This window comes from Sus scrofa, chromosome 1 (genome assembly GCF_054392235.1).
Source record: "Sus scrofa isolate SSC_HxYL_T2T_F1_AM1 chromosome 1, Sscrofa_HxYL_maternal_Yorkshire_Landrace_v2.0, whole genome shotgun sequence".
In the NCBI taxonomy this organism is placed as follows: domain Eukaryota; kingdom Metazoa; phylum Chordata; class Mammalia; order Artiodactyla; family Suidae; genus Sus; species Sus scrofa.
This window is the reverse complement of record NC_139383.1, coordinates 76,525,371-76,543,576: the sequence shown is the minus strand read 5'-3', so window position 1 is coordinate 76,543,576 and position 18,206 is coordinate 76,525,371. Positions and strand designations below refer to the sequence as shown.

The 18,206-nt window shown below is 40.8% G+C and overlaps 1 protein-coding gene across 6 annotated transcripts in view; it reads left to right on the top strand.

Annotated features, from left to right (window-relative positions):
- Window positions 1-6,770: 6,770 nt before the first annotated feature.
- The window catches only part of METTL24 (methyltransferase like 24), a 150,642-nt gene continuing 139,206 nt past the window's right edge, over window positions 6,771-18,206 (top strand). For all 6 annotated transcript variants that reach the window (XR_014807176.1, XR_014807175.1, XR_014807174.1 and 3 more), the window contains exon 1: window positions 6,771-7,150. Coding sequence is in view for 3 of the 6 variants with exons in the window: in XM_084963118.1 (XP_084819244.1) it covers window positions 6,836-7,150 (315 nt within the window). In the remaining 3 variants the exon portion in view is untranslated. The remainder of the gene's footprint in view (window positions 7,151-18,206) is intronic.

Here is an 18,206-nt window from a genome sequence, read left to right as displayed (position 1 = left end):
TGCACCACAGTGGGAACTCCAGGACTTCTAAAAGTTTGATCTTAGACCGTCAGAAACTTGTTAAATGAAAGATCTGGGGGGACTCACCTCTGACTTAATCTCTGGAGGTGGGGCTTCCGAATCTACATTTAGATAACTCCCAGGTGGTTCTCATGCACTCTTAATTTTGAGAGCCTCTGCATTTGGATCTGAAAATAGTATAGTTCCTCTCCTATCTCTAGGGCTAGAGCAGTGATGTGATGAAAAAGCAAAATGGCTTTTGACCTCAGGATTTTTAATATATTCACATGCTAAGTTGAAATGACAGAGCCCTGAGATGTTTGCCTTTAGGCATGCTGTATTTCACTTTATCCTGTCAGTTCCATCGCGATCTTTTCCGACCTTAAAAGGTTTTTTAAGCCCTTGACTTTGGGAAAGTTTGAACCAGGAATTTTTTGACTTCAAAGTGATCTGTAGTGGGGAGATTATTTCTGGCATGTGTCATAATGATAGGATGAGTTGAGGGTGAGGGAGGGGAAATATGCTCCATAGGTGGTCCTATGAAACAGGCAATGTTTGATCATTCTTAACCTAAGCTGCTTTATTGTCATGAAAATCCAGGAATTTCTCATCATGGGACTTTATGTCTGTAAATAAACCTATTTAACAATGCTTCAGATGTTTTTTCAGAACCCAAGAAGTGTGTGTGTATGTGTGTGTGTGATGTACCTTTTATGAACTTTCTGTCCAGGCTTAGAGCTATCAGCCCTCATAGTTTTCACCCTGGCCATGTACTGCTCTCCCAACACCCACATCTTTCTTTTTTCCCAGTGGCTTGTGTGAAACATTCCCTGATTCTTCTTAGTTCCTTGAGGGGAAAAAGGGAACCAGGTTGAAAAGATTACCTGTGAGCCATCCCTCATAGCTTTGAGTATGATTCTTTATTGGTTAGGGTAGATGAGTACCAGGGTCTGCTGGAAGAATGTCTTACCTTGGGTCTGATTTCAGCAGGATTGGGTGTGATGTCTGTTGTTTGTCAATAATTCTAGAGGTATGATTGAGGCCCGTTCCGCAAAAGGCATCACAGGGTTACAAGAGGTGGGACCCCATCCTATGCCTGTGTAGAGGAAGGATAAAGCAAGTCCACAAATGCTTGAGTAAGACAAACACCAAGAACAAGAGAACACAATGTTAGGCGGTCCAAAAGAGGAAGGAAAGAGCTCTTTCCCAAGCTGACCAGGGCATGGAGCCATTCTCCAGGCATTTTCCATAAGACTAGCCCAGAGCTGGTTTTCTTAGGTTGTAGACTAGGCAGCGATGTGATTTTAGGCAGGGCTCCCAGCCCCAAATGGTGGTTCCAGTGTCTGTCATTCTTTATAAGTTTTTCTTTTAGGTTTTGAAAGCTTTCATCTTGATGAGTTCTTCCTTCAGCATGGATACTTCTGAAGGGGCCTTAAGTCATGTTGAACTAGTATCTTAATATTTAGCTACATCCTTAGGGTGGGGAGGAGGAAATTGACAGTCCAGTGAACACAATCCCATCTAAGATGGAGCTTGAGATGGGAATTTGAGGGGAAATCAAGTGTGGTTCAAGTATAGTGATAGAAGTAGAAGGGAAACTAAAAATAAACTGATTAGTTCACCTTGGAGGCTGGCTCAAGCTATCATTGAGGTTTCCCACAGATAGCAAAAGAGTATTTGATAGGCTTTAAATGGGATTAATATGGTCTTTTTGATGGACTGAAAAATTAATAATAGCCCTTCACAGCAAAAGACTTTCGATTTTGCTTTAACTTAGCAATTCTACTCTAAAGAATTTAACATGATGCAATAATTATGAATACACACAGATTTGATTCATTTTTTTCACTCTTTAATTCAACAATTATTTATTGAGCACATTCTACATGCCAGGTACAGTTCTAGGAACTGAGATTATAGCAATGATCCAAGCAGACAGAGGCTCTGACCTCATGGAGTTTTACATTCTAGTTGGAAGAGACAGATAATAAACAAGGCATGGTGTTATCACATCTCCCGGGCCATTTTCTTTTCTTTTTTTTTTTTTTTTTTTTGTCTTTCGTCCTTTTTAGGGCTGCACCCGTGGCATATGGAGGTTCCCAGGCTAGGGGTTTAATTGGAGCTGTAGCCACTGGCCTATGCCACAGCCACAGCAATGCCAGATCTGAGCTGCGTCTACGACCTACACCACAGCTCATAGCAACGCCGGATCCTTCACCCACTGAGCGAGGCCATGGATTGAACCTGCAACCTCATGGTTCCTAGTTGGATTCATTTCTGCTGTGCCACAACGGGAACTCCTCCTGGGCCATTTTCAACCTACATCTTATTAGATCTCTCAGTTTTTTTCTTGCAGAAATACTCTCTTCGCTTAGTTTCTGGGACACAACATTCTCGTACTTTACTGCCTGTCTATCTCCAAATCCTTTGTTGGATCCTCCTCATCTTCCAGACCTTAAAGTGGTCAACCCCAGAGCTAAGCCTTCAAAAATTTCTTCCTTCCCTCTCTCAACATCAATATGTTGATGATCCAAATTTATATTTCCAGTCTGCACTGCTCCCCTGAATTCCAGTCTTTTATATCCAACTTCCTACTTGAAATTTCCACACTCTAAACTTAACATGACCACCAAAATCAAACCCTTGATTTTTCACCTCAAACTGCTCTTACTTGAGTTTTTCCCTTCTTAGTTAGTGGCAACTTCATTCTTCTAATTACTCAGGAAAAACCTTGGGATCATCCTTGACTTCTTTTCTTCACAGTCTATCTCTGACCCATCGGATTTAACTACAAAGATGTCCATCACAGTATTGTTCATAAAACGTAAATTTGAAAATGATCTAATCATTCAACAATGAAAGACTGGGTAAATTTTGGTACATGCAGCCATAAAGTGAAGTTGCATGTTAGTAGGTTAATATTCAGTGGCATTTTTATTATGGAACATTTCAAACATACTCAAGTAATAGAGAGCTGTGTATTCCCATCACCCAACTACAGCAATTATCAACTCACAGCCTTCTTGCTACATTTGTACTCCCTTTTACCTCTTATATACCCTCTGGATTGTTTTTAAGCAAATCCCAGATATCATAGTATTTAATATTTGATAAATTATATATTTAAATGTGATTTAATAATATGTTAAATAATAATTTTATTATTTAACATGTAAATTATATAATTAATTATGTTACAAAAGCAGTTTATAAAGAAATACACATAGTATGATTTCACTTTTGTAAACTGAAATATATATGTATATTGTATACACAGGAAAAAATCTGACAGTTATATCTGAATTGTGATATTATGACTAAATGTTAATATCTTCTTTTGCTTGTGTATATTTTCCACAATGAATTACATTGAGAAAAAAGAATGGGAGTGGAGGAAGATATTGATGCCAGCACCATTCCTTTCTAAATTAATTCAGGTTGGGTACTTCACATTGTGAAACAGAAATAACCCCCTAGTGGAGGTGAGGATCCTTGTCTGTCAGCTTCTGTTTTCTCTCTGGGCAGTCTCTAATTAAAAGTTGCTGCATTAATATCCATGGCTACTGTAGGATTTCTCAACTTTGGCTCTATGGACATTTCAGGCTGGGTAATTCTATATTGTCGAAAGATGTCCTTTGCATTGGAAGATGTTTTGCACCATCCTTGGTCTCTTCATTAAATGCCAGTAACATCCTCCCTCAACCTTCATCTGTTGTAACAACCAAAATGTCTTCAGAATTGCAGATGGTCCTTTGGGAGGCAAAATTACTCCTGCTTGAGAATCACAGCACTGCAGCATGTGTGCATGTAAATATGTGTGGTGACTAGGAGATTAGCAGTAAAAATGTTCTGTTTCACTCATTTTGCTGGCTGAAACCTCAAGGAGGATGTAATTTGTGATCTGATAGAAGCTGCTTTTGTGGTTTACTGACCCATACATTTAATTAACCAACCTATAACTCAGTGGTCAATGATTATCTGCATTTTGGAAACATATCCAGAAATGACCAAGACAAGTACAAGTCTGTAGGAAAAGCAAAGGTCATGAATGAAAGACTGCTTGTCAGCCCTGATAGTGATTAGTTTGATTTGCTCCTCCAGCCTACCAACTGACCCATTTCCCAGTCTGTTAACTTCCATATCACATGGAAATACTATGTGGAAATTAAAAATGGGATATTGCTTCCTAGAAAATTAATGATGCTACATACATATAAATAGTTCCTTTTTTATTAGTAATGAAAACCTAGAAATAGTTGCAAAAGATAAGGGGAAAGGGCATTTACATGTTAAATTTTATTTGGATCGCCCCCCCCCTTAATGGAAACATTATTAGAGAAACACAGAAATAAGGGAAAATATGAGCTCATCTTGCCCATTATCTTTAAGAGCCACACTGTTCTGTGTTCCCCCTCTCTATCCCCAGTCCAGAGTCTCATTAAATATCCCTATTTTAATAATACAGGATACCCTATAAAGAGTAGGTCACAGATGAGTAGAGGGTATAAATTAATGGTACCATAATCTTCAAAAGATGACTTCTTTAGTTAGTGGCTTTGTGTTGGTGGAATAAAAATTAAAACTTTTGGCAAAGCCTTTATCAGACATTGGTGATCCAGGTTTATTGAGCACAGTACAAATCATATTTTATTTATTTATTTATTTTGTCTTTTTGCCATTTCTTGGGCCGCTCCCATGGCATATGGAGGTTCCCAGGCCACGCGTCCAATTGGAGCTGCAGCCACCAGCCTATGCCAGAGCCACAGCAATGTGCGATCCAAGCCATGTCTGCAACCTACACCACAGCTCATGGCAATGCTGGATTGTTAACCCACTGAGCAAGGGCAGGGATCGAACCCGCAATCTCATGGTTCCTAGTCGGATTCGTTAACCACTGCGCCACGACGGGAACTCCAAATCATATTTTAAATAACTTCACACAATTAAATGACTTAATAGGATATTGAGTCTTAGTGGTTGCAACTGCTGGGTACCCCTAATCCAGAGAATACTATATAAGATAATTATCATATACATCTCCTTATACTTTCTTAGGTTTACCTACCTTGGAATCAATGCTGACATTTTATTTTTCATAACATCCAGGATTCTTTTTAATGGTAAATAATAAAAATAATTACTATTACCTGAGTAACTTCTGTGAACCAGGTATTGTTTAGGTACTGAACAAAGAATATTTTATGCAATCTTTGGAGTCCCCCCAGATGCATAGGTCTGTTTACCCATGAGAAAACTGAGGCTCAGGGAAGTTAAGTACTTTATCCAAAGTCTCATAGCTTCTGAAAGGCAGGAGCCTGATTCAGCCAAGTCTGACACCACAGTTCAAGTCTGATACCAGAGCTCATGTTGTTTAAGTAGTCACAAGATGTGAAGTTTTCTCTGAGTTTGTGTCAGAAAAAATGTACTTGTTTGGATTCTTTAAAACAGAGCCTATCTGCAATAGCCAGAGGGCTATATCTGAGAAAAAAAAAAGTCAATCTTAATGATACACTCAGGGGCCTGAAGACCTAGGGTGCCCAGGGAATGGACTAGATTGGGTTGAAAAGTTTTGTTACATGTAGAGAAATAGCCCAAGTAATTTGTGCAGTGACAAAGATTAAACTGAGTCTTTCTTAAGCCAGGGGGGCTTTAGAAAGGAGGGCTTCTTATGGGAAATTCCTGAAATTCAAACGTGCTCGCAGGGTGGGGGTGGGAGGGGACGACAGGAGTAGTGGTGGGGGTGCCATATTTGTTCTCTATTGTCCTTGTTGTAGGCTGTCAAGGGGAGAGGATATATCTCACAGAGAAGCATGGAAAATGCAAGCATAGAGTCTGAAAAAAATGTGGCCACAGCTAAAGATAACAAACCCAAATTCAATCCCAAACCTCAAATGGATTGTGAGAAAGAATTCTACTAACAATTGAAAATGGAGCAGCCAACACTGGACTTCAGGCTGTGAGCTTTCAGCCTTATTAATTAAGGTCAGGGTGGTGATGGAAATACCAGCTGGGGAGCATTTTGCCGAAAGATAAATTTGTCCCTCTGTATCTCTGCAAGACAGCAGGGAGGTGTGTGTTTGGAGCTAAATTAATTTGATTTACATCATGCCATGGTAACTTCTGTTCTCTCTCTCTGCTGTCAGATGTCTTAGCTGGCTTTCACCCCCTCCTCCTTCACCCCCACACATTTCATAACACGAGGAGAAACACGGGTTGGCTTCAGGCAGAATTTAGAAATGGAATAACTTTAATTTGATTATTCTGCATCCACTGCCATTCTCTCCTCCCCCTTTCCCTTCTTTCTTGAGGGAGAGAAGTTGTAAACCTGAGCATAAGTGAGATGTATTTTTATAATGTGCTTAATGGCACAAACTGCTTGACAATCAGAACTTGTTCCTTGTAGCAAAACCTGGCAGCTCACCTATCTTCCTCCTGTTCTTCAATAACTCTAATGCTAGAAAATGAAATTATGGCGCAGGATCCTGTTAGGAATGTGCTTTTTCTGGCCATGTAGCTCTCAGGCTCCGGAAGCCAGGCTGGAGGGCGCCTCCTCCAGGACCCTATAAGTGGGGTTGGGCCCGGGGTCTGGCTTAGCCGAGCCACCCGGGCATCCTTGGACCTCGCCTAGCCCGCCGCCCCTCGCCTCTGCCAGCCACGAGCTCTCGGCCGGGCTGGATAAGGTTATGAGGCTTCCTTGGACGGAGGAAGGGAGGCGGGTCCGAGCCCGCGCCCCGGCCGAGGGGGAGTTGCCACAATTGGCAGCTCTGGCCCTGGCCACATCCCTGTTGCGGGTCGGAGAGCGCGGGCGGCCGAGCGCAGCCGGTGCTGGGCTGTCATGGCGTGGCAGAGGCCGCCGCGGAGGGGCTGCGGCTCCCTGCAGCGGTGTCTGCTCGGCGCCGCGCTGCTGCTCGGCCTGCGGCTCTGCGCGGAGCTGCGGCGTGCAAGTCTCAGGCCCCCGGCCAGCAGTGCTCCGCCAGGCCGGGCCCCACGGCCCCCCCGGCCGCACCTGCCGCCGGCGCCCGGGCTGCAGCGTGGCGCCAGCTGGAGGCAGGTGACCTACGTGCGCAGCGGGCGCCGAGCGCCGCCGGGGGGCGGTGGGAGCGGGACACCGAAGCCCTGCTGTGCCCCACACGGGAGTCCCCGCCGCAAGGTCAGTGGCAAAAGATGTAGTCTTGGAGTCTTGGGCCTTAGGCCCTCATCCTCCTCCTGGTCCTCGCTGCAGAGCGCTTCTCTCCGGCCCCGCAGGCTGCCTCTTCAAAAAGGTCTTGCACTTCCTCTCTTAGCCCAGCGCTCTTTTAGGCAGCGCCACTGGTAGCATCCTTCAACGCCCAGATGCAGTGAAGTGGGACTGAGCTGAGTTCATTCAGTATTCAACCAGTATTTGCTGAGCGTCCACTGTGTGCCAGTCATGCGGGCATCCATCAGGAAAGGACCAACCACCTCTGCTCTCATGGAACTTGCATTTTAATGGAGGGAGGGCATGAGAGATGGGCAAGGCAAGGAAAAGGAAAGAGTTGTGTTTTTGTTTTTATTTTGTGCTTCTCCTAGTTTTCCTTGAGGCCTGCACAAAGCTGGGTGGGTATCCGTTGTGCATTGCTTTTCCACGCTATACATTGACCCTGGTGATGAAAATCCGCTCAGCTGAACTGAATTCCACCGCAGACGTTGGCAGGGTGATCGGTCAGGGGGAGGGGGAGGCGGGTGAGAAGTTGAATCCCCAGCACCACTTAATAGGAAGTGAATTGGAACTTAGAGGACTGAAGTAATACCCTGGGCTTGTCTTACAACACCAACAGTGTTGATCTTCCTACCTTATTAACTTCTTGGCTCACACTTCATTGAGTAGTTATTTTATTCAATTTTAACCTCTGATTGTTAAGCCTCTGGCCTCCTATCCTTCTCTTGGAGCTCAGTGATTTACTTGATACTTGGGAGTGAAAAGATGAAGAACTGCAGGTATGAACTAGCCTGTCTTTATAACTCATCAGCCTTAACCACATCCTCTGCTGGCAACTTCTTTCTGTTGCCTGGTTTTCCTCTTTTCTTTTAAACATTCCCCCCCCCATCTTTCCCACCACCCCACCTGTTGGGGAGAAAGAAAACTCTTCACTGGACTCACCTGCTTTCTTTAGCTTCTAACCTTCTTTTCACTGTCACACCCACAAATTTCTGACACTCTTTTTCTTTCCCTCACTTCCTCTTCCTCCTCAAGCTTTGTCCTCTGTCTTTCCACACCACTGCTGTCCCTGTCTAGGCCATCATTGTTATCTTCCTGGATGGATAGATAGATTGATAGATAGGTAAATAGATAGATCTATATGGATCTATATCTGTATCTAAAGCCTCATTTCCTATGAACGTCTTAATTTGCTCTTCTAGAAAAAGGCAGCTGCTTCTTTCTTTGTGCTTCTAATGCACTTTCCATGCTGCCATGTTTTGCTAAAGGATTTTTAACACACTTTTGCCAAAAACTTACCAGGCCCCCAGTGTTACTGCATCAGTGCTGGGCACAAAATGAGCTCAAAGTCTAGTGGGGGAGGCACACAGCACAGACATCCAGTAATGTGACCAATGTTGTAATTAAGGTCTTGCTTGAACTATGCCTGGGGAGTAAAGAAAAGCTAGCCTGGAGGGAACATTTGGCCTAGGACTTGATATTGCTTAGGAGTTCATGTCTTTTGTCCCTCTGGGTGTCGGCAAATGTTCTGTCCTTGACACCCTCAACTCTACCACTTGTCCTTTCAGCCTTTATTGTTTCTCTTTCACCTGTCCAAGAATTACTCCTAAATCTTAGTCTCCATTTCAGACAACAGAGTAGATAACTACAAATGCAAAGGTTTGGAATGCATAGACTCAGAGGGCTACTGGAGGGCAAGTTCACAGTCACTTCCTTTAGGAGGCTACTACAGTGATTCCTATGAGAGATAGTGATGGCTTAGGATGGTAGAATTGACCGTGTGAGAAGTGGTCTGATATTGGATATATTTTGAAGGAAATTGAGGGAGGAAGAGTTTTGTCGTTGTTTATGTTTTGTGGGAGGTGAGTGGAAATCAGGAATTTTGTTTTAAACATCTTGAGTTTCAGATATCTTTTGGGTATCCAGGTGGAAATATCAAATTGGCAGTTGAGTGTGGAGTTAGGGGGAATGCCCAGGCTAAAGATAGAGATGTGGGAATCATCAGTGTACAAGTGACCCTGAAAAGCTATGAGACTGCAGGAGATAATCTGCGCAGCGAGGGTGGCTAACAAAGGCAGAGATCTGAGTCTGAGCCCTGTGGCTCAGTTTTATTAAAGTTTAACTGGAAAAAAAAAAAAAAGGAAATATTTGCATAGTCTCGCATGTCATAAGCATTCAGTAATGGTAGCTTTAATTTTCATCAGTCTGTCCCAAGTCTTTAGCCTCAGCCATTTCCTAAATGTTGTTGTAACCTGGTTCCATTCCTTTGGTTTATGCTTGCTTTCTTTCTTTTTTTTTTTTTTTTTGTCTTTTTGCCATTTCTTGGGCTGCTCCCGCAACATTTGGAAGTTCCCAGGCTAGGAGTCTAATAGGAGATGTAGCCACTGGCCTACACCAGAGCCACAGCAACGTGGGATCCGAGCTGTGTCTGCAACCTACACCACAGCTCACGGCAACGCCGGATCCTTAACCCACTGGGCAAGGCCAGGGATCAAACCCGCAACCTCATGGCTCCTAGTCAGATTCATTAACCACTGAGCCACCACGGGAACTCACTATGCTGATTCTTTTACTCCATCCTTCTTTCCTATGATTCATGGCCTTTCCATCCTTGAACATTCAGGTCAAGGATCATCTTCTGGACATCTTTCTTCATCATTCCTACTTCCTTGTTGATCATTTGCCAGTTTGGGAGACAACAGAAGTGCATTCTGATTTGTGAGTTGCTTTGCATATGTTGGGACCTGTTTCAGATTGACTATTTTGTCTGTACAGTTGTTTGTGATGGAAGGGATTGCATTTTCCAAAGTGACCTGTAGTAAATGCTTACTCCCAAGACACCAATAAGTTGAGGGAAAAAAAAAAAAAAGTTTCTTTCTCTTTCAACCTGTTATGTATAACTCTAAAGGTCTTTGGTTAAAAATATGTAAGAATTGAGTGAAAATAGCAATTAAAAATTACTATTTTTAAAATATTGTTTTAGTTCTTAGCCTCTTAAAGAAAAAAAAAAATTCCCAGATTTCCTTTTCCCTAGTTATTTAGTTAGTTATTTTCTTATTTTCAGGATATACATTCTAACTTTCCCAAATTCCTAGATAGTAGGAATCTTGAATTTGTTGCATTTTCCCAATATTTACAGTTGAATTAAAATGTTCCTCAAAACTGGAAAGACCAGTTATCTAATATTTTCTCTCACTTCTGGGAACAGAGCTCAATGTCCCTTATTTCTGTGTCAAGTCTTGTTCTTCCTTAGCCTGCCATCAAGACAAGATGAAATATAAGCTGAAGGCACAGTTAAATAATTTATATAATTAAAGTTTAGATGTTATGTCTTAAACTCCTTGGATCTTAATTTTATTTAAATTTTGTTTGTTGAGAGTAAATATAAACAATGTTATTTAGGTTCTTGGTTACTTTGCCCTAGGCACCTACCAGATGGGTGAAGGAGAAAAAGTTCCATTCTATTTTGAGGATGGCTTTCTGGGTGGATGAAAACCTGCATGAAATAATTGGGTTGCCGAGTGTTTCTTGTCAACGTGCTTCCTTTGCAGGTGTTCGAGGCCCCAAAATTCAGCAATTATATTGCCACTTTAATCATAGCTTATACTTCTCTTAAAGAAAATAATCTATTATAAAAAAAGAGAAGTGAAGTGTAGCCCTTCTATAATTCTTTTCCTCTTTTTTCATCCTCTTCTTTCACCAAGCCATGCAAAAAATAGCTCTAAATATAAAATCTTCTTTCACATCAGGGGTTCAAATCTTACAGCATTGTGAAATGAGGGCAGATGAGATGTGATGTGTAAATACTGCCCTATGTGATTAGGACTCCCCTGGAACCAACCCAGACATTTTTGTATATTACAGAGGCTTTAAGCATACAAATATCACTGTAATTACTTTTCATTCCTTTCCTTTCTCTCTGTTTTCTGTCTGTGTTTCTATCTGGTTTTTCTTCTTTAAACAGACATTTACTGTGATTACATGGGTGAAGTTCTCCTGGGGAGGGCATTAATAGAGGACTAAGATATGGTCTGCATGATTTATGCTTCTTTCTACAATCTTGGGTAGATGTTTCTTTTACAAGTTGGCAGTCCACTTAAAAGACAAATATATGTCTCACTTGCACAGGATATGTCTTGTTGACAAAAACATTAATCAGTAGTCAGTCTAAGAAAGAAATGGAAACTTTTATTCGTACCAGACTGAAGATTATAACCCAGGAGGAAGCTCTGAGAACTGTTCTAAGGAGGTAAAGAGGGGAGGCCAGTATATAAGTGATTTTAGAGAAGGGGTTCGTGCAATCAAGCAAACCCTTGGTGGAGGGTTACTATTATTCAGGATGTAAGTTAGTGGTTTTAGTGCTTTTCTAAGTATAGGAAGATGTAAGAAACTGGATTCATGACTTTTCCACTGAACATATCTACCCGAAGGTCTATTCTACCAGTTTTCTCACAGAATGCCTCATTCTGGTTTTGCCCTCAATTCCTTTCAGGGTGTATTGTAGGTCAGCAACTGAGATGGCTCATGACTTGATTCTCATAGAACTGGATGTTGGGCAACATTCTTTTTTTTTTTTTTTAGTTGAATATTTATATAAATTTTTTATTAAAGTACAGTTGATTTACAGTGTTCTTCAATTTCTGTTGTACCACAAAGTGATCCAGTCACACACAGTTCCCTGTGCTGTACAGTAGGGCCCCATTGCCCACCCATTCCAAATATAACAGTTTGTATTCAAAAACCCAGAACTGCCTGCCCCCTGAGAACTACAAGTCTGCTCTCCTTGGCCATGATCTGTTTCTGTTTTATAGGTAGGATCATCTGTGCCATATTTTAGATTCCACAAATAAGTGATATTGTATAATATTTGTCTTTTTCTTTGTGGCTTACTTCACTTACTATGAGAACATCTAGTTCCATCCATGTTGCTGCAAATGGGATTAGTTTGTCTTTTTTATGGCTGAGTAGTATTCCATTGTGCATATGTACCACATCTTCTTAATCTATTCATTTGTCTATGTACATTTAGGTTGTTTCCATGTCTTAGCTATTGTGAATAGTGCTGTGATGAACATAGGGGTGCATGTATCTTTTTCAATGAAAATTTTGTCTGGATGTATGCCCAGGAGTGGGATTGCTGGATCATATGGTAATTCTATATTTAGTTTCCTGAGGTATCTCCATAGTGTTTTCCATAGTTGTTGTACCAATTTACATTCCCACCAATAATATAGGAGGGTACCCTTTTCTCCACACCCTCTCCAGCATTTGTTATTTGTTGACTTGTTAATGATGGCCACTCTGACTGGTGTGAGGTGGTACCTCACTGTAGTTTTGATTTGCACTTCTCTAATAATTAGTGATGTTGAACATGTTTTGTGTACCTGTTGACCTTCCGTATGTCGTCTTCTTTGGAGAAGTGTCTATTTAGATCTGCCCATTTTTCTTTTCTTTCTTTTTCTTTTCTTTCTTTTTTTTGTCTTTTCCAGGGCCGTACCTGCTGCATATGGAGGTTCCCAGGCTAGGGGTCTAATTGGAGCTGTAGCAGCCGGCCTACGCCAGAGCCACAGCAACGCGAGATCCAAGCTGTGTCTGAGGCCTACACCACAGCTCATGGCATCACAGGATCCTCAACCCACTGAGTGAGGCCAGGGATCGAATCCACAACCTCATGGTTCCTAGACAGATTTGTTAACCACTGAACCACGATGGGAATTCCCTGCCCATTTTTCTGTTGGGCTGTTTTTTTTTGTTGTTGTTGAGTTGTATGGGTTGTTTGTATATTTTGGAGATTAGCCCTTGGCTGTTGCATTGTTTGCAAAGATTTTTCCCATTCTATGGGCTGTCTTTTTTATTTTTTAATGGTTTCCTTTGCTGTGCAAAAGCTTTTGTATTGAATTAGGTCCCATTGGTTTGTGTCTTTTTTGTCATTATTCTAGGAGTCAGATCAAACAAGATGTTGGTGTGATTTATGCTAAAGAGCATTCTGCCTGTTTTCCTCTAGGAGTTTTATAGTATCTCACCTTATATTTAGGTCTTTAATCCATTTTGAGTTTATTTTTGTGTATTGTGTTAGATAGTGGTTTTGTTTGTTTTTGCTTTTTGTGTTTTGCTTTTTAGGGCCACATTCACAGCTTATGGAGGTTTCCAGGCTAGGGGTCTAATCAGAGCTCCAGCTGCTGGCCTGTGCCACAACTGCAGCAACACTGGATCCTTAACCCACTGAGCAAGGCCAGGGATTGAACCTGCAACCTCATGGTTCCTAGTCAGGTTACTGCTGTGCCATGACAGGAACTCTGATAGTGTTCTAATTTCATTCTTTTACATGTACTTTCTAGTTTTCCCACTACCATCTATTGAAAAGACTATCTTCCTTCCACTGTATGTTCTTACTTCCTTTGTTATAGATTAGTTGACCATAAGTGCTTGGGTTTATTTCTGGGCTTTCTATCCTGTTGCATTGATTTATATTTTTGTTTTTGTACCAGTACCATATTCTTTTGATAACTGTAGCTTTGTAGTATTGTCTGAAGTCAGGAAGCCTGATTCCTCCATTTCTATTTTTCTTTTTCAATATTGCTTAGGTTGTTCAGGGTCTCTTGTATTTCCATACAAATTTTAAAATATTCTGTTCTAGTTCTGTGAAGAGTGTCCTTGGTAATTTGATAGGGATTGCATTGAATCTGTAGATTGCCTTGGGTATTATGGTCATTTTGATGATACTAATTCTTCTAATCCAAGAGCATGGTATATCTTTCCATCTGTTTGTGTCATCATTAATTTCTTTCATCAGGGTCTTATAGTTTTCAAAGTAGGGGTCTTTTGTCTCTTTAGGTAGGTTTATTCCTAGGTATTTTATTCTTTTTGATGTGATGGTAAAAGGGATGGGTTCTCTGATTTCTCTTTCTGATCTTTCATTGTTAGTATATAGAAATGCAATCAATTTGTGTATAAATTTTTATATACTGCAACTTTGCCAAATTCATTGATGAATTCTAACAGTTTTCTTGTAGTGTCTTTATTTTGCAATCCCCTCCTTTTCAATCTTAATTTTGACCAAAGTTTGGTAGGCATTTCATGACCAATTGTCACACAGTGCTAGGAATGCTTATTCCCAGGTCAGGTGAGGATTTCATTGATAGTGTGCTCAATGTGCTATTTCTGGACTAGGCCCCATTAACATTAGTCCAAAGCCTCTGGACCACCTGTCTTACTAGTCTGTTATGATCTGAAAAATTCTCCACTCTTGTTGCTTCTTATATCTAGAGTTATACTATTATAGTCTTTGATCTTATAGGACTGTGTATTTGGTCAGTTGTTTCAAGTTGCTTAATCATTATTTTTATTGGAGGCTCAGTCACACATTTGGTAGTGGAAGAAATAATCTCGTAAAATAGGCAAAATACAAATAATGTAGCTAGTGATATTAATAAAGTCATAGGTAAGTATTTTTAGTTAAGAACTTCTATTAGGTGAGGCCCAGTATCTCCCCAGGTCATCTCACCCAGTCTGTTCTGCACCTGTCACTATCTTTTAGGGAAATGATATATTGGCATTGTACATGAAGTTCACCAAAGAGTCTTCACGTACAGGCTGAGTGGTGGGTCACTGTGACCCATACTGGATTGAGGAAGGAAGGTCACTTTCTAAGGAGGGACATGGCTGGCTCCAGAAGAAGAAAACTTGATCATTATGGTGAAGCATGTATCTCTGCCATTGGGGAGGCCTGGGTATTGCACACTGGAGATGCACACTGCACATTGGAGTGGAGGGAGGGGGTCCAAATGAGCAGAGAAAATTTTTTTTGTTTGAATTTTTGTCTTACCTTAAAATATGAATTTTATTTCATCAGTCCTTGTACGGAGCCAAGCTTCCTGAAGAAAATTTTTTCTCTCTTATCAGAGATATTTTACTTGACATTTAATATGTTGGATAGAAAAGTGACTTCTGAGTCACAAAGCTGCAGAACCCAGCAATATGCTGGCTTGGTTTGTTAGTTACAGATCCTTTGGAACAATATGTCAGGGGAAAAAAAAGTGCTGTATCCTCTTCTTCTGAAAAACCATATGGCAAGATTTGGTCTGTCTTCATCACCTCTTGTCATCCTCTTAGTTTTCTACTTCTGTAATGATCAGCAAGAAGAAAGAGGAAAAATGGCTGAGCATGCCTCTTGATATATCCAACTGTCTTATACATTCTTACTCTTTACAAAATACTTAAAGGTAGGTTTAAACTGCCTGTGAAATGTGGCCCAGCAGTAGTTTCCAGCTACATAGGTTTCTGCTGTATCCCTATACTTCTGTCCTTCAGGAGCAATATTCATCAATCCTCTCACACTATCCTCAGGAGGCAAAGCATTTTCGATTTAAACAAAGTCCTGGAGGGTAATTGAATGCACTCCAGCAATATGTGGGTGTGAAATAGCAGTTGCTTAGTTTCACAAAGAAAAGCATGTTCTGATGAAAATTTTGATGTGCCTTAGATGGAGAATAGGCTTCTGCACTCCTTCTAAACCCTGCAGTTCCTCAGCATTCTGTGGGCAAAGGAAGTGCTAATGGAGGCGCTTTTGTTTTCCAATTGGTGGTAGACATTTTAGTTTTTTTGTGTGCAGTTTGTCCAGTCCATTTTCTCCAAGGAATAGAAAGCCTTATCAGTTTTCTCAAATTGGATTTCCTTTTTGGTCTGTAAAGAGAACCAGAGTTGTATATTTAAACCGGAGATTGTCAAGAGTGGTAGACGTTTGATTTTTTCCATCTGTGCTCTGACACCTTGGGAATCCTTGTGCTTCTAAGGAGTTTGGCTTTTTATTCTGTGATTCAAAGAAAGTAACAGGAGACTGCTTCATTTGCCGTGAGATTCACACTAAGGCAGTATCTACCACCATGGATAAGCTTCTCTTAAAAGCAGCCCTTGAGTTCTCTTAGATACCTCACATCAATACCATTAATAGCCTGTGGAGTTTTCTATTAAAACAGGGTGGGAAATTTTGCTGTCCAAGAAGCATTTTTATCCCACTCAAATGATTGAAGCAAAATTGAATTTTATGAGCCTTCTTGTCTTGGACCATATGTAATTCAAACTAATAGCAAGGTGGCTTATTAGCTTATGGTACAAAGAGGTAAATTTGGCCCATGAAGGATTTTGTTTGAGCCACACAATGTTTTAAGTATCTGAACATAACTATCCTCAGATGTGGCAAATGTGTCCAGTTGAGTCCAGCTCAGCACTGTCTCCCTTTATATTATCTGTCTGATCTCTGAAGGCATTTGTAGTTGCAACCCCTGAGCCAGATGTCAAAATTAGCAATCGTTTTTCCCAAAAAGTGACAAGTGAAGTTAATGCTGCTAAGCTCAGTGGTAGCCTGGCACACCAATACTAGGCATACAGAAGCTGAGTCCCTTAAGTCATCTCTGGTTAAGAGAGTTGAGTTACCTAAATCGGGGATTAGCTTTTGGGGATGCTAAGGTTAGAGGGGAGTGTACTTAGTTAATACAATGTTCTTTTGGTTATAAACAAGAAAAATGGACTCTGGCCTAGCTTAACCTAAAAAGCAAAAACAAAACAAAAAAAAAAACAAAAAAAAAAAAACAAAAAAAAAAAAGAGAGAGAATGAAATTTATTGGGAAAACTTGGGAATTTATCATTGAATTGGAGAAAGACTTCATTGATCATCATATTGAGGAGAGAAGGAATAGGGCTACTCTGAAAATCCCAGCTTTCCAAGTCCCTTGGCCTTCTCCCTCCAGTGCTGCCATAATAAGATTCATTTCCCTTCACTCCAGGGCTTGGTCTCCAAGATATTCACCCTGCATCAGCCAGCACTCACCACAGGCCACAGACACCCAAGAGCCTCTCACCCTGTCTAGGGAGCCATTCTTAGAGAAAGGAGAAACTCTCTAAGTTATTCCAAGAAACTTTCTCTAGGTTATGCCAAGTCTTTGGCATTCCTAAACTATTGTGTGATTTTTGCACAGTGTTGCCCTTAGATTTTTGCTTTTCTCATATTTTATTCTTTCAACTAGTCCTGAGCACCTAAAAAAAAGTGTAGGTCTTTTTTCTGTAAATAATCCCAGAGTTTAGCATCTGTGACTCTATGCATGTATGTTTTTTTATGGATTAACTATTTCTCTATTTAGAACTATTAAAGATAACCTTACCTTCTGAGTGGCACTTGGCTTTAAGTTGGTACTTTGTGCATACTGATGATTTTTTATTCAGTTGGGTATATGCAAACAAGATCTGTACCTATGCACTATTTTTCTTTTTAAGTAAAAAGTTATTTGTAAGGACTTTTGTGGAGAAGGTAAATATAAGCAGTATTCAGCCCATAATCCCCATGAGGGTTACCTGAGTTAGAGTCTTATGTTCTTTGATTTTTTTCCTTTTAATTCAGAGAGTTACTCTACAAAAAAGATCTGAAGAATCTTCAGAGCATCTGAATATTTACAGCCCCCTTTCCAACTGGCTAGTTTGGGATTCCTTAATATATGGTTACTTCTATATTAGGACTCTCTGGGTTGCAATTGACCAAACCCAAGTAAAACTAGTAAAAACAGGAATTCATTGGAAGGATACTTGGGTAGAACTGAAGAAAGAGTTGCAGAAACCAAGGTTGCTCTCGGAAATTAATTATGGACTAAAATGAGTTATAGATGTTTAGTTATCCATATAACCCATTACCAAAGATGTAAATGGTATTTATCATTCTTTTTTGGCCACACCTTTGAATTCCCTTCCTGTGTTTGAGGAATTCTCCACCTTTTAAAGAAAAAAAAGCAAAAATAAATAAATAAATTTCCTTGGCCCTAAAGGGTGTTTGTGTGACCAAGGCTTCACTATTCAGATACTCCTGTATGAGGACTTGGATTGTACCTCAAAGACTTGAAGAAGCAATCTTTAGCACAAGGACCACAGAGCCCCAGATTCTAGCGGAGGCAGCCGTTGGCTAGGGTGGAGGTGAAGTGAGCTGTGGTATCTGTGCCCCATGGTAGGGCAGTTCAGTCTACACTGGCGGTGGTGTTCCTCTTGC